Source organism: Lipotes vexillifer, unplaced genomic scaffold, assembly GCF_000442215.2.
Source record: "Lipotes vexillifer unplaced genomic scaffold, Lipotes_vexillifer_v1.1 scaffold387, whole genome shotgun sequence".
NCBI classification, from domain to species: domain Eukaryota; kingdom Metazoa; phylum Chordata; class Mammalia; order Artiodactyla; family Lipotidae; genus Lipotes; species Lipotes vexillifer.
The window spans coordinates 4,499,883-4,513,567 of NW_006795399.1; the positions used below are offsets into that span (position 1 = coordinate 4,499,883).

At 57.2% G+C, this 13,685-nt stretch overlaps 2 protein-coding genes across 4 annotated transcripts in view; one reads left to right on the forward strand and one right to left on the reverse strand.

Moving 5' to 3' along the window:
• The first annotated feature begins 659 nt into the window (after window positions 1–659).
• Window positions 660–8,181, forward strand: PPP1R1A (protein phosphatase 1 regulatory inhibitor subunit 1A). The gene is made up of 7 exons (XM_007467774.1): window positions 660–745; window positions 4,275–4,335; window positions 5,341–5,378; window positions 5,712–5,775; window positions 6,358–6,513; window positions 7,395–7,501; window positions 8,050–8,181. Exons 1-7 carry the CDS (start codon window positions 662–664, stop codon window positions 8,053–8,055), a joined length of 516 nt encoding a protein of 171 aa, XP_007467836.1. The 5' UTR covers window positions 660–661; the 3' UTR covers window positions 8,056–8,181.
• Window positions 8,182–9,157: 976 nt separating this feature from the next.
• Window positions 9,158–13,685, reverse strand: part of PDE1B (phosphodiesterase 1B) — a 27,390-nt gene continuing 22,862 nt past the window's right edge. For 2 of the 3 annotated variants that reach the window (XM_007467777.1, XM_007467776.1), the window contains exons 10-15: window positions 13,022–13,142; window positions 12,630–12,711; window positions 12,202–12,310; window positions 11,639–11,769; window positions 11,011–11,130; window positions 9,158–10,544 (exon numbers count right to left, since the gene is read on the reverse strand). In XM_007467777.1, coding sequence (XP_007467839.1) covers window positions 11,027–11,130; window positions 11,639–11,769; window positions 12,202–12,310; window positions 12,630–12,711; window positions 13,022–13,142 — 547 coding nt within the window. In that variant the 3' untranslated portion in view covers window positions 9,158–10,544; window positions 11,011–11,026. The remainder of the gene's footprint in view (window positions 10,545–11,010; window positions 11,131–11,638; window positions 11,770–12,201; window positions 12,311–12,629; window positions 12,712–13,021; window positions 13,143–13,685) is intronic. The other variant, XM_007467775.1, reaches the window with a different exon arrangement.

Sequence of the window (13,685 nt, forward strand, 5' to 3'; positions counted from 1 at the left end):
CTCCAAGTTTCCACCTCCACTCTAGCGGTCTCCTCTCAGTGTAAAGTTTCTCTCCTGGTCTAACTTTAATCCCTCCTGCTGCAAGCCTAGATCTCCTTTCTTTCTTTTCTCTATGAGGCGACCCCTTTAAGATCAGAAAGGAAATCTTCCTCTAGCGTTTGCAGCCTCCTCTCTGGCAGCGTCCCTCCACATTCCCAGCCCCTCAATTCTGCCCCAGCCTGGAGAAGTTCTTCGTGGCCACTCCCCACCTCCACTCCCCGCCCAGAACTCTGAGGATCCCCGGATACCCATCCGGTTTGTGCCCACTGCGACCGGGACCCACGTTCTCCCGCCAGCGGGGCGGTGACCCCCGCCAGCGGGCGGCGCAGCCACCACGGGGTTAAGGCTCCGGGCGTGGGGAAGGGGAGGGGGCCGGGAGGGGCGGGGGCCGAGCCGGGGGCGGGGAGGGGCGGGTGCCGAGCCAATCGGCGGCCGCGGAGTCCCCGGGGCCGCGAGCCGGGAGCGCCGAGCCGGGAGCCGAGAGCCAAGCTCGCCGGGCTGGGGCCGGGCCGGAGCGGAGCGAAGAGGGAGCGCTCCCGCCCCAGCCCCGAGTCCGCCGCCCGCCCGACCGCCCGCCGCCGCCGCCGCCGCCGCCGCCGGCCCGGCGGCCGCCGCCCCAGCCATGGAGCAAGACCACAGCCCCCGGAAGATCCAGTTCACCGTCCCGCTGCTAGAGCCGCACCTTGATCCCGAGGCGGCGGAGCAGGTGCGGAGCGGGGCGGGGCGGCAGGGAACTCGCCCCACAGAGGACGAGGGACCCCTGGACTGTGCGAGCCGAGACCCCCGCTCAGTCCTCCCTTGGCGGTGCGCCCCTGCGAGCGCCGGCGCGCTGTTTGCGGGGGGTGGGGGGGCTTCTCTCCCCTCCCCCACCGTGGAAGCCCTATCTCCCCGTCTGTGCTTCTTTGAGACGGACTGAAGGACGAGAGCCTGCCCTCGAAGCCGGTCCCCGCGAGAGTCGCTCCCTGCCTCCCCAGCCCTGGGGGAGGGGGCTTGCCTGAGGATACGACCCCTCCCCCCTTCGCCAGTCTTTCATCCCCCACCCAGTCAACACCCCGCCAGAGTTTCTGAGCTCGGAAGGGGCGCCCAAAGGTGTCGGAGGGCCTAAGGGAGAGGGCAGGTAATGGAGTTGAAAGAGGAGAAAGAGCCCTCCCAGCCCTCTCCTAATTGGGGGCGACCCTGCCGGACCCTAGAGGGTGAGGACAAGAAGGGCTGAGGAAAACTGCGAGGGCCGGGGCTTGGGGGAGAGGAGTGGTCGTGTCTGCAGGCTGACTCCGCGCTCTTCAGGTCAGGACACTGGGTCCTTATTCCCATCTCCTGCCCTTTGGATCGGTAATGGGGCGGCGGAGGGGGGGGGCAGGAAGGGGAGGGCATGGAGAGAATGGCCCTGGGGAGCACGAAACGAGGGCTTTCTCGGGGCTGGGGTTCTAGCTGGGCGTGGGCAAGGGAGCAGCACTGTGCTGGCCTGGGCTCAAGGGGTGGGAGTCCAGGGCCCTGGCCCAGCCTCCGGGCCTGGCCTATTTTTAGCTCCGAGCAGCCTGGCAGAGGCGGCAGTGTATGAGACTGTGTGAGCAAGCGTGTGTATCAGGGAGAGTGAGCCTGTGCGTGGAGACGGTGACCACCCGCGGTCGCTACTACCGCCCATTTGCCAAATATTTGCTCGTTTGCTCATTGCTCCATCTCTTTTCGCGTTCTCTATCCATTTGCCTAGACATCCCTGTTTCTAAAGACTATCCATTTCCCACAAGGTCACTTCTCTGTTTCCCCCAACCGGCTGCTAGGGCTCTGGCTGGGCCTCCCCACCTGAGAAAACTCTGACCTCTTGGGATGGGTTGGAGAGAGTGTTCTTTCTGCTGCTCCAGCTGTTTGGTGGAATAAGGTCTGATGTGAAGGGAAAGGTTGGGTACACACGCTCTCCCTATAACGTTAGCTTCCCAAAGTGTGGGGAGGGGTTAGGGACCTGTGTCTCCATCCTCTCCCTGGCCTGTGGGGGGAGCCGCATCTCCAGACCTCTAAGGTGTGACAGTAGGAGGGAGGGTGGTGGGACTGCAAACCTCCTGAGGATGAGGAGGGTGGAGAGCCAGGAGCATGGGGAGCATCCCCTTGGGGTCAGGAAAAAGGCTATTATGCCTAGAGGCAGGGGGCCGGCTAAGATAACCTCAGACCCAGGGAAAAGAGCCCAGGAGTGTGAGCTATGGGCTCAGGGGTGAGGTTCCAAGCAGAAATGCCTTCCACTGGCACAGCCAGTGCTCACTGCCTGACGCCCGCCTCTGTTTGGCATTAGATGTGGCAGGTCTAGGTGTGTGTTGGTGGGGGGCAGGCCAGCTGGCCCAGGGCTCTGGGGAGCAGGGGAGGAGGATGAGGCAGTACCATAGAGCCAGAGGGAAAAAGAGCTGGGACTTCAGCCTGCTTTTCTCTCATCTTCAGAAATCTGTGTCTGCTCAGACTGAAATTCTACCTGCAGTCTAACTTCAACCCCCCTTGCCGTGTTACCCAAGTGTGTAGGCAAAAAGCTCCAGGCTTGGCAGGAACACCTAACCCAGCGTGACATGAGAGGGCGGCAGGGGTTGGAAACTCTGAGTTATGGAGCACAGAGTGGCAGGGGATGGAGGGGTGCCCACAGCTACCAGGTCCTTGGCATAACCGGTTTGGAAAGAAATCAGAGGCAAAGGCACCAAGTGTCCTTGAGAACTAGGATTTGTGATCAGGGCATGGAAAATAAAAGACCGCCTACTCATTTGCTAGTAGTTCAGGTGCCTGGGAGGTACTTCAGGAAGTCTAACTTTACTCCCTCCTGCTGTAGGACATCAAAATTCTCAAGGACTCTGAGTGCTTAGAAATCTTGTCCAAGGCAAGGAAATTGGTTAAGGGACCTGTCCAAGATCACAGAGCCCTGCTGCCCTCTCAGAGGCCCTTTCTGTCAAACTTGCAGACTCCTTCTCAGGCTCCCAACCCCCATTAATCCCCACCCCCACCGCACCCTCTCCCTGTCTCAGCTCCCCTCCCCCAGGGCAGGAAAGAAATAGAGAGGAGTCCTCTCTTAGGAGAAGGATGGCCTCACCCCACATGCACGAAGCACACTTGCCCACCTGCTGGCCCCCAGCACGTTTGCACCAGGAATAGCCAGCGACGGACTCACAGATAACGTCTATGCTGTGCATGCTTGTATGCACACAGAAACACACACACAGAAGTGGTATTGCCAGGGACCCTGAAATGCCACCAAAAACAGATACTGCTGGATTCTCCTAAGAAAACAGTCCCTACCCCAACCTACCCCCATTCTATGTACCCATTTCTTCTTTGAGGTGTCCTTCTCTCAGATTAACCCCGCCCCCAGCTAGGGCTGATACCCACTTTCTGCCCTGGCGAGAGCCGCAAGGACTCCAACCCCACGGTACCCTTCACTTTCAAGCCTCCGGAGAAACGGAAAAAACTACGTGTCCCAAGAGTCCTTGGACTGACTTCAACAACAGTCAACTTTATTGGCAGCAAGACAAAAGAACAGAGGCGGGGAAAGGGGGCTCAGAGGCCCAGCAGTGAATCCGCTCTTATCTGTTACTTCCTTAGAATGGGACCCCAGAGCCCAGGATAAGATTTTTCAGCTTAGCTTTAGTCCCTGACCAGGGTCCTGCCTCACGCTTCTCCTCATATTATATTTACCATGACAAGGATTTCTGCAGGCCCTATTTCCTGACAAATCAGAAAGGCAGTGTGTACAAGGATAGGGAGATGAGGGAGGGAGGGGCATGGGCCAGGTGAAGGCACGTTCAGACCCACCCTCTCTGTGCTGTCCTCCCAGGCTGGGTGGGGATCGAGGGGCGCTCTCTGCAGGTGCTGGCCCACCACAGGTTTATGTCCGTTTGGGGAGTGGGCTGGGGGACTAAGGGGAAAGCTTTGTACCCTCTCGGGTTATTTCTGACCATCGATCCAGGATGGACGGAAGGACAGCAGGCCAGAGATCGATACATTAGCGCAGATATAGCTGCTGAGATGGAGAGCTGGGGCCAGGACCCGGGGAGATGCGGAGACAGAAAGGGGGTTGGGGGAAGCAGGGAGTGGAGGTGGTCTTCTGGGTCCCCAGGGCAGAGGGACGGGCCCAAGAACGTCTACCCGGAGACCGTGGATTCCGTGTAACGTGGCACTTTTGGAGGTGTGCTAAGCGGGCGGCCTGGATGATGTTGCTGAGTGTGCGCGGGGCTGTGATTCTTCCACGTGTACTTGACCTCTTCCCTCAGATCCGGAGGCGCCGCCCCACCCCTGCCACCCTCGTGCTGACCAGTGACCAGTCATCCCCAGGTAACCCCAGGATGGGTCGCTGAAGGGAGTAGGGGCTGCTGAAGACAGCTGGGTCCCAGTGAGAGAAGGTGGGTGCTAGACAGGAGGGCACATCTGAGGAGCCCGCGGTCTCCTCAGTCCTGGAGGCAGGGAAGCGGTGGCTGGGTTAGCAGGGGGATTTCCTCCGCTTTGGAAAGACAGAGCAGTGCTAGGAAGCGGGGGAGACAACCTGGTTCCTAAGCCCCCCAGGAGTTGGGGTGGTCAACGGAGTGTTGGTTGCTGTGGCAACAGCCTTTCAGGTTTCTCCAGCAACTGAGAGGCTGCTGCCCCCACCGCCAGAGGCGGTGACAGCTGTGAGGGGGAGGGACCGCCTCCATCAGCTATTCTCATGGCCCCCAGAGGGGAAGGGGAAGGTTAGAAACAGCTCTGGGAGCAGCTGGCATTCTGGTCACCAGTGTCTCCATCAAGGTCTGGGGAGAGAACAAGGTCTCAGAGAATGTCAGGGGCCCTGGCGAGAGAGTGGAAGAGAGGTAGTGATGCTAATAAGCCGGACTGGAATTCAGGATACCTGAGTCTCCAACTTTCCTCCAACTACTAAAAAAGACTGTCCTGGGCCCTGCACAGGATAAGTTTGCTGTTCTCTATCCGGTGTTCCCTCCTAGGCATGTTTCAGTTCTGGATCGGGGGTGGGGGGCTGATTGGAAGGAGACAGGGAGGAAAAGGACAAAAGGACCACAAAGCCTGCCTTCGAGAACCTCCAGGTCTGAGGCAAGGATGTAGATGCAGACTGACCACAGAGGCAAGGACAGGACTAGAAGCAGGAGGTAGAGCCAGCCAGCAGAGCAGGAGGGAGCTGGAGGGAAGAGACTGGGGACAGCCACCGTCAGGGCCAGCTTCCTAGGGACAGATGTGAGGGACGGATCAGGAAGGAGGTGATTGCAGAGGCTCCTCCCCTTGGGAAGTCAGTCTGTGGGACCCCCTGGATTTCCCATCCTCATCACTTTCTCCTTTCCCTCCTTCCCTCAGAGGTGGATGAAGACCGGGTCCCCAACCCGCATCTCAAGGTGAGCTGGCCCCTCCCGCTCAGCCCAGCACAGAGAACCCCCAGACCCATTAGATTATTCCTCAACGCCCCCCTCTGTAGGACCTTTTGTCTCCCTCTTTCTTGTACCCCCCCCAACATGTTCTTGAGTGGATGCACACACATGGTCCTCTGCGTTCTCCCATACTCCGTCTCCTTGCTCACCATCATGGGGGTGGGGGCCGAGGAAGCAGGAGTTTTCTTCCCCCACTTGCTGAAGCCCATACCTACCCCCAGTCTCCAGTCCCACAGCATGGCACGGCAGGGAGGAGGGCGAGAAGGGCGGACGCCCACCTGTGCTCTGTGCCCTTCACAGTCCACTTTGTCCATGTCTCCACGGCAACAGAAGAAGGTGATGAGGACCACACCCACAATGAAAGGTTCGGAAGACCCTTCCCCACTATGCCTGATGCTGAGCAGTGGCCGGGATGACCCCTTTGGAAGGAATCCTTGGGAAGTCGTTAAATCTGCCTTTATTAAAGGAGGGTTGTTGCTGGACCACCCGGGGCTGCATTCCAGCTCTGCCACCCACTAGCTGGGTGGCCTGCTTAACCTACAGGGGCCCTGAATACTACCTGACTTTGGCAGTTAAATAAAGTATGTGAACTCACCCGGCATAGTGCACAGCACAGAGGAGGTACTCAAATATTTCTTGAATCTAAATTGAGTCTTTTCTCCTGCCTCCAAAGGAGACCAGGTATCCCAGCAAATCAGGAGGATCTTTTGATCTTAAAGGCTCTTCCTTTCCCCTCCCTTACCTTTGAAAAAAGTACATTTTATTGTCTAGCTTTAGTCCCTCCTTATTGTACAGCAGATGTCCCTCCTTGTTCAATCTCAGACAGGAAAGTCAAACCACACGGGCAGTGTGTGCTGGCCCTCTAGTGGGGCTGTCACATCTGAGGGTCCATGGAGGAGGCTGGGCAGTCACGTCCAATGCTCTCTCCCTTTCTGTTTGCCCTCAGAGCTCCAGATGATGGTCGAACATCACCTGGGGCAACAGCAGGAGGGAGAGGAGCCTGAAGGAGCCGCCGAGAGCACAGGGACACAGGAGTCCTGCCCACCTGGGATCGGAGACACAGCAGCGGAGTCGCGGCTGGGCACCTCTGGGAAAGCACACAGTACGTTTAGGCTGGGGAGGGACCAACCCCAGGGGAGGCCACCCTTCCCCGTTGTAGGGAGGGGCCTAGCAGTAGCCAGAAACTGTCTTGAGAGTATGGATTCTTTGCATGGATGGTGTGTGTTTGCATCTCTTCATCTTTCTTTACTGAATGACACCATCCCCTCCCAACTTGCACTTCACAGCTCCCTATTGTATCAGGGGAGCCCGCTGGAATGGGAGCAGCCTTCACGGGCTGGAATCCTGGCTCTGCCACTTTATCAGCCCAGAGGTCTTGAGCAACTTAACCTCAATCAGTAAAGTGATAATGATGGCACCTATTGCATTGGGTTGTTTGTGAAAATTCAGTGAGACTGGTCCTTAGCCCAGCAGTGAACACAAAGTATGCAAGAAATGGAACCTGCCTGTCCACGAGTCCTTATCCCAGATGTGGGCCGGAAGTCAGGATGTTTCCAGTTTTATGAAGGTGACACGGTATATACACCATATGTTCCATAATACCCCCAGCAGAGCCCCCTGTAATCAAACACATGAAGATTTCTGCAGGGAAATGAATGGTCACACTAAGTGGGATAAATAGGCTATGAAAAGCTCATCTCTGTTCAGGTCAGGTTTAGCCACACTTTGAGATCATACCCAAAATTTTAAGCTTTTTTTTAGAGGGTTTTTTTTTTTTTTCGATTTCCGATTGCAGATTTTTTAAAAAACAGTGGACCTAAATAGTCATTGTGACCAGAGAAAACCCTGTTGGTCTTGCCCCGTTGCCTTCCGCTTGCTCTTGGGCTCCTCTTGTATGGGCTGGGGCGGGGGAGAAGCACCTGCCTCTCTCCAAGCCCTCGTGAATACTACCTGTCCCTCCCACCACCTGTTCTCCCTCCTCAGAGCCTGCAGAGTCCATCCCTAACACTCAGGAGAGGGGCAGTGAGAAACCCAGCACAGAGGAACCCTCAACCCATAGACCACCATTGGATTCCAAGGGAGCCAGTTCGGTAAGACCCCAGGGCTGGGCTGCCCAGTCTGCAGGAGAGCAGGCTGTGTGGGGAGGGGGAGGGCTAAGATCTGGAGTCAAGGAAAAGGGGGACAAAGGACCAGCTTCAGTCACTGAAAAGCTATCCTCTGTGGCCAGAGGATTTGCATCTCCCCCGGAAGGACGGACAAAGAGAAACGGGATAAAAGTGCAGCAGGAGGCAGTGAGGTTAGACTCTGTCTGAGGGTTTCTGGCTCCTGGAATGGGTGATGGAAGTAGACCATGGATTTTCTGATAAAGGGCATTTGGAACCCAAAGGGAGATCCTCACCTGTCCAGGCTGGTAAGCGGTGGTCCTGCCTGGAGTGGAGACACTGATGAAATAACCCTGTGAGCTCTGATTTTACAGTCTCCCCTCCCCCGTGTAGACTGGACACGGGGCCAGGGACTGGAGTCAGACATTAGAAGTTAGATGCCTAAGGGGATGGTTGGGCACACCAGCAGGGGAGGGGACAACGGGACCTCAGGCCTCTCACTCACCTTCTCTTTCTACCCGCTTCCCTCGCAACAGGTCTGAGAGTGAAGGAGGTATCTTGGAATCAAGACTGCAGTTGGGAATGCACGGACACTGGATTTGTTTCTTATTTCTTCACTTTTGGGGAAAATCTCTTGTTTTTAAAAGTGATAAATTTAGTGTTAAGTCCTTGGTATTCTCCTTCTTTCCCAACTTGGAGAATCTTTTCTCCCTCCCGTCTTGCCCTGCCCTCTCTATAGCCCCCCTCCCTCTTGCCCAGCTGCCTCCAGGAAGGAGGAAATAAGGAAGCTGGGCAGGAGCCTTGAGAAGGGAGGAGTTTTTCCCCAGCCTTGCCCTGACTTGCTGGGGGAAGAGAGCTGAGGGTCAGATAGGTAGGAGGACTGACTTCCGGGGTACCAAGAAGGAAGGATGGCCCCAGGCTCTCTTCATATTGAGGAAAAGATACAACCACCTGGCAGGGCTGCCCTGAAGCCTTGGAGCCCTAAGGCCCGTATGGCTGCGACGCTGCTGTGGGCGCCATCTGCTGAACAAAGCCGGGAACTGCACCCTGGCACTTGGCCCATGGGAAAGAGGCGGGGAGTTGCCTGGATGCCTCCCTGCCTGCCCTCCAAGCCTCAGTGATTCCCAAGCTTCATGATGTGTTCCCTCTCCAGCTGTGCGGAGACCACCACCCAGACTCCAACCTGTTAGCCAAGCTAGATTGAGGACACAGTGGCTATTCACGAAGAGGCCCTTGCTGGGAACTTTTCGAAAGGTCACCTCTCCCCCTTGTCCAAGACACCAAGGGGCCAGGGTAAACGACGAAAGCTGAGCAGAAGTGAAGAACCTTCCTCAGACCCCACAGCCAGGCCTCTCCTGTCTACTGCTGTTGATTTTTCCAGGCAGTGGAGAGAGGAGAGGAGGGGAGGGGAGATTCACCCCTCTTTACTGAAGACGTAGTGTGATGGAGAGAAAAAAACTTCAGAAGTGTAAGGTCCCCCCTTCTGCCACCCTTGCTGTGCACCTCAGGCAAGACCTCACCTCTCTGGGCCTCCATATATAACAGGATGAACACCGCACCAGGGTTTCATCAGCTTGAAGAGACCCCAGTGCACGTGAAGATGCCCAGTGCACTTTCACCCGACAAACAACACACACAGCCAGGCCAGGTCTCCCTTCTTTATTGATCTCTGGCTACAGCAGGATTCTGGGAGACCAAGGGCGGGGGTGAGTCTCATGCGTCTCTGCCCCACTCAGGGTGGGGTAGGAGGGACAAGTGGCAGGTGGCAGGTCTAAGAGACCATGGATATGACTTCACAGGAACAGGGCCCACTGTACAAATGTACAAATGCATGGTTGGTACAAGAAAGGAGAAGGGCAGTCACCTGGACTTGGGCCCTTCCTGGGACAAAGCCGGGTGACAGGAGCCTGAAGAGAGGAAGGGGCAGGGGCCTGGCTGGGCTCTCTCCAGAGGACATGAGAGCAGCAGTCCTGAGCCCTTGCCCGTCTGCCTTCCACCCGCCACTCCCCATTTGTCCTGGGGAGGGGCCTCTTGGGCCGGGGCTAGGAGCGGGAGGGACCCTCTCTGTCAGCAACACAAGATTACTGGGTTACACCTCACCCTCCCCATGCGCCCTTGACCCCAACCCAGCTCTCCCCTCCTGTGCCCGTAGGATGTATCCTGAAGGTGCTTTGCTGGGGAGACTTCAAAGCACTTTACAGACATTGGTCGGACGGGAGCCTCCCAGCCCCAGGGGAGAGGAAGGAGGCAAAGGGTTCAGGACTCAGCCAGGGCAGATGACAAGCCCCAGGGGCCTAGACCAGTCCCGAGTCCTTGGCCACCCCAGGAAAGGCCTCCTCTCAGCCCCTGTGGCAATGGCTCCTCTTCCCCCAGTCACCATTTCCGAATGGGAGAGGGGGGAGATTGCAGGGTCTGGGCTGGGGATGGGACTGAAGCAGTGCAGGTCTGGGGTAAAGAGGATGCCCCCCAATTCCAGGCCCTAGAAAGGGACCACGCCCTGGAGGAGCCCACTCCCCTACCCTCACATGCGGCTCTGAAAACCCCCAGCTTCCTATCCTATTCCAGCCCTTCCCAGGGGAGGAAAAGGGGGACCCAGACCTGCCAGCTAAGGTCTGGGGTGGGGGCTGAGGAAACCCCCAAAATGTATTGCTTAGAAACTTGGAGGCAAAGAGGATGCGGGAGGACCCAGGGGGCTGGCATCTCCAGCCCTCCCCCCCAGGCCCTGGGAAGCCTCCAGGAAGCTCCCCTCCAGCCGACCATCTGGCCATAGGGAGAGTCCAGAGGCAGGCGGGGGATGGACACAGTGACCACTGGGAGTCTGAAGTTCCCCAGTCTTGCCGCCGGGAGATTAAAGTGCGCCCCAATGGGTGTCGGGTGGGGACAGGCCCTTTCCCCAATCCCGCAATCTCTGGCATTTGTCCTTCGGGAGGGCTGTCTGCTCCTTGATGTCCATGCTCCCTTGGAGCAGATGGGGGAGCCAGTCCCGATGGATGGTGCTGACGACATCGGACACTTTGGACTCGGTGAGGACCTGGGGGAAGAGGAGACACCTCGGTGCTCTGACCTCCTCCCTCATCTCCAGCCTGACTTACTTTCCTCGGGTCCCACTGGATCCCCACTCAGTCCCGCTTACAGTTGAGCAAAAAAGGCCCTGCAGAAGGAGCTCAGCCAGGGCGCGAGCGGGGCTGGATTGAAAGTCATGCCCAGCTGACCTCCCGGAGCCTTGGGCCCTGACTGCCGCCTCTCCCCAGGCCCTCACAAAGGAGCTGCTCAGCTCACTCCTCTCTTCCTGCAGGTGGGAGGACTCTGCTCTCCACTCAGGCCCCGCTGGAGTCTGTGTGCTCACTTCCTCCATATCCCTGCTGGGAAAGAGGGAAGGACCACCTGGCGTCCACTGAACCCTGGAGATGACCCTTCAAAGAGGCCTGTGGCACACCCCGCTGGCCCAGCTCCCTGCAGAACCTTGAGCCCCTCCCTGTCCGCCGCGACAGGCTCACCTGGGCCAGCCCCAGGCTAGTCCAGATTCCCGTTCTGGTTGTGTTCATCTTCGGCAGGGGAGGCTGGGGCCTCTTCCTCACAGGGGGACAGCTCGTCAATGGACATCTGGTTGGTGACGCCTGCAAAGGGGCATGAAGGAAGCTGGGACCAGACCAAGCAGTATGTTTCCCCCAAACCCAAGAAATATGTGGAGACAAGTAAGGGATTCTCACAGCTGAGAATTCCTTCCAGCCGAGCTATGTTCAACCCATGCCCACCTGGGGAGAGCCCCTCCAACCTTGCTAAAATGCACAGCCCTCAACTCCCACGTTAAGGAAGAGATGTCCCAGCCAGGGCCACCAGGTTACCACATCCACAGGGTACCACTGGCAGACCGCAGTGTGCATGGGGTCCTTCGGGCCATGGCATGTGGCTGTCCCTATCCTCTCTCGGGTCCGCATTGTAGAATGGTCCAGGCCAGTCAGCCAGTCAGTCATTCCTGTGATCTTACTGCAGCCTAGTCAGTTCCCTTCCCAACTCAGGGAAGGAGTCAGACAGAGGGTTGCTTGACGGGCTTAGGGAAAAGGGACCCGCTACTGCTGCATCAGCCACCCTCCCCACAAGGCCTCGTCCTCCCAATGGACCCACCACTTGCCGCCCGTTCCTTCCATTTCTGCTTGTTCTCCTGAATATATTTGGTCCAGGTAGAGCGGAAGCTGACCACGTCGGGGTTGGGGTCTCCCACTTCCACATCCAGAGAAGGCTGGCGCCACTGGAAGCTAAAAGCCGGACCCCAACGTTGCAGAGGTCAGGCCCTGCCCACCCCAGAGCCATCCTCACTGCCCTCGGAGTAAAGGGGGTAGAAGACCAGTGGGGCTCAGGCACCCTCATCCTCCTCCTCCTCTCCCTCTGCTATGGGTTCCCGCAGCCCGCGTCCCTCTCCACACCTTCCCTCCTACGAGAGGGAAAATTAAAGCAGATTAGCAGAAAGGCAGTAAAGACAGAGCTAATGGGAGAGATATAAATACGGTGGAGGGAACAGAGGTGCGGACCACACTCCCTGCCCCCCATCCTTCCGCCCCTGTGTGTGACTCGCAGTAGAGGGGCTCCCACTTTTGGAGTCGCCGGCTTCTCCATTCCCGCCATACCTGTACCTCCTCCCTGGGAGTCAGTGCTCTCTGTGGGCCCCCGGCTGCTGCGGCCACCCTCACCTGGACTGGGTTTTAGACTTGGAGTCTTCCTCCCCCACGGGCTGGACACTCTTCTCGGCCACATCAGTCAGCACAGAGAACGTGGGTTCCACGATGAAGTCAATGAAACCTGCAGTGCAGGGGTAACACAATGGAGCCATCTGACCTGGGGGCCCGGCCAGAGGATATGGCCGGCACAGCTGTGCCCCCGGCTGCATGTAAAACAGGGTCACCTGGGGCTGAAAAGTTCCCGGTGGGGGCAGCCTTTGCGATGATGTCTTTACGACCCCAGAGAACTCCACCCGAGGACCCCATGCTCTAGCACGGCGGGCTTGCCACTACGGGAAGAATGGCTTTGAAGGAGGTGGACTCGGAGAGGTCCTGACCCGGCCCAGCCAGCATCCTTTAGCCTTCGCAACTCTCTCCTCCCTGCGGGAAGGGACACTCACCAATCTGGGACTGTGCCACGAGAGTGGAAGTGCGGTCACAGAGCGGAGAAAAGGGCAGGCCCAGCTCTGCCTCTTTGTCACCCTGGGGGAGCAGACAGGGCGGGCAAGCACCTCAGTCTACCAGATCAAGGTGCAGCTGGGGGTAGAAGGGGCTGCCGGGGCAGAAGAGGGATCTCTGTGCCTTTTAACCTGGAAATGAGTGGCATGCAAATGCCGCTGCCAGCAATTACTGTCAAGCTTTTCGGAGATGACATTATATCCCATGGGTTTGGGATCAGGTTGGCAGCTGCAGGCCACTGAATGAGGACTGGAGTAGGAACAGGGAACTTGGAGAACAAAGGGGAGAGAAGGCCCCATGGGCAGGGGCGGGGGCAGGCAAAGAGGCCTCGTACCTGGCGGAAGAATTCCTCCATGAGGGCCTTGGTCCAGCGGCTATGAACCGACCACTGCTTGGTTGGGTGGCTGATGTCAGCAGCATGGAGCAGTAGAGACAGGGCCTTGGACTTATCAATCCTGTTGGGGCAGATGGCAAGGGGAGGGAGACTGATCTTTTAGGAAAAGGAAGCCTGGACCATTCCTAACTTCCCATCACAAGCCCTCTCTCAGATCAAACTTCAAACACCCTGTGAGGCTAGACACACACACACACACACACACACACACACACACACACACACACACACACACACACACACTTACATATGTATAGGAAGCGGCCCAGGCTCTCAGAATCAAAGGGCCTGGGTTCGAATCCCCACATACCTATCACACACTAGCTATGACAAAGAGCAAGTTACTTAAAATTTACATATTTCATTCTCCTCAATCCTAAGTGGAAATAATAACAGAATCTGCCACATAGAGTTGTTCTGAGAATTAAATGACATACAGCATTTAAGTATTTAGAAGAGTGTCTGGCACCTAATAAGTGCTCGGTAGACGTAATCTATAATAATAATTATTATTATTTCCCAACAATGACACTCTCTGACACTGCACACTCTCCCACACCCAGACACCATACAATTTTTTTTTTTTTTTTTTTTTTTTTTTTTG

What these genes read in the sequence shown, in the direction of transcription:
- PPP1R1A (XM_007467774.1), top strand. Translation starts at nt 662, where the DNA reads ATGGAGCAAGACCACAGCCCCCGGAAGATCCAGTTCACCGTCCCGCTG. An exon ending in ATCCCGAGGCGGCGGAGCAG is followed by an intron (nt 746 to 4,274) that starts GTGCGGAGCGGG and finishes CTCTTCCCTCAG; the next exon opens with ATCCGGAGGCGCCGCCCCAC. An exon ending in GACCACACCCACAATGAAAG is followed by an intron (nt 5,776 to 6,357) that starts GTTCGGAAGACC and finishes GTTTGCCCTCAG; the next exon opens with AGCTCCAGATGATGGTCGAA.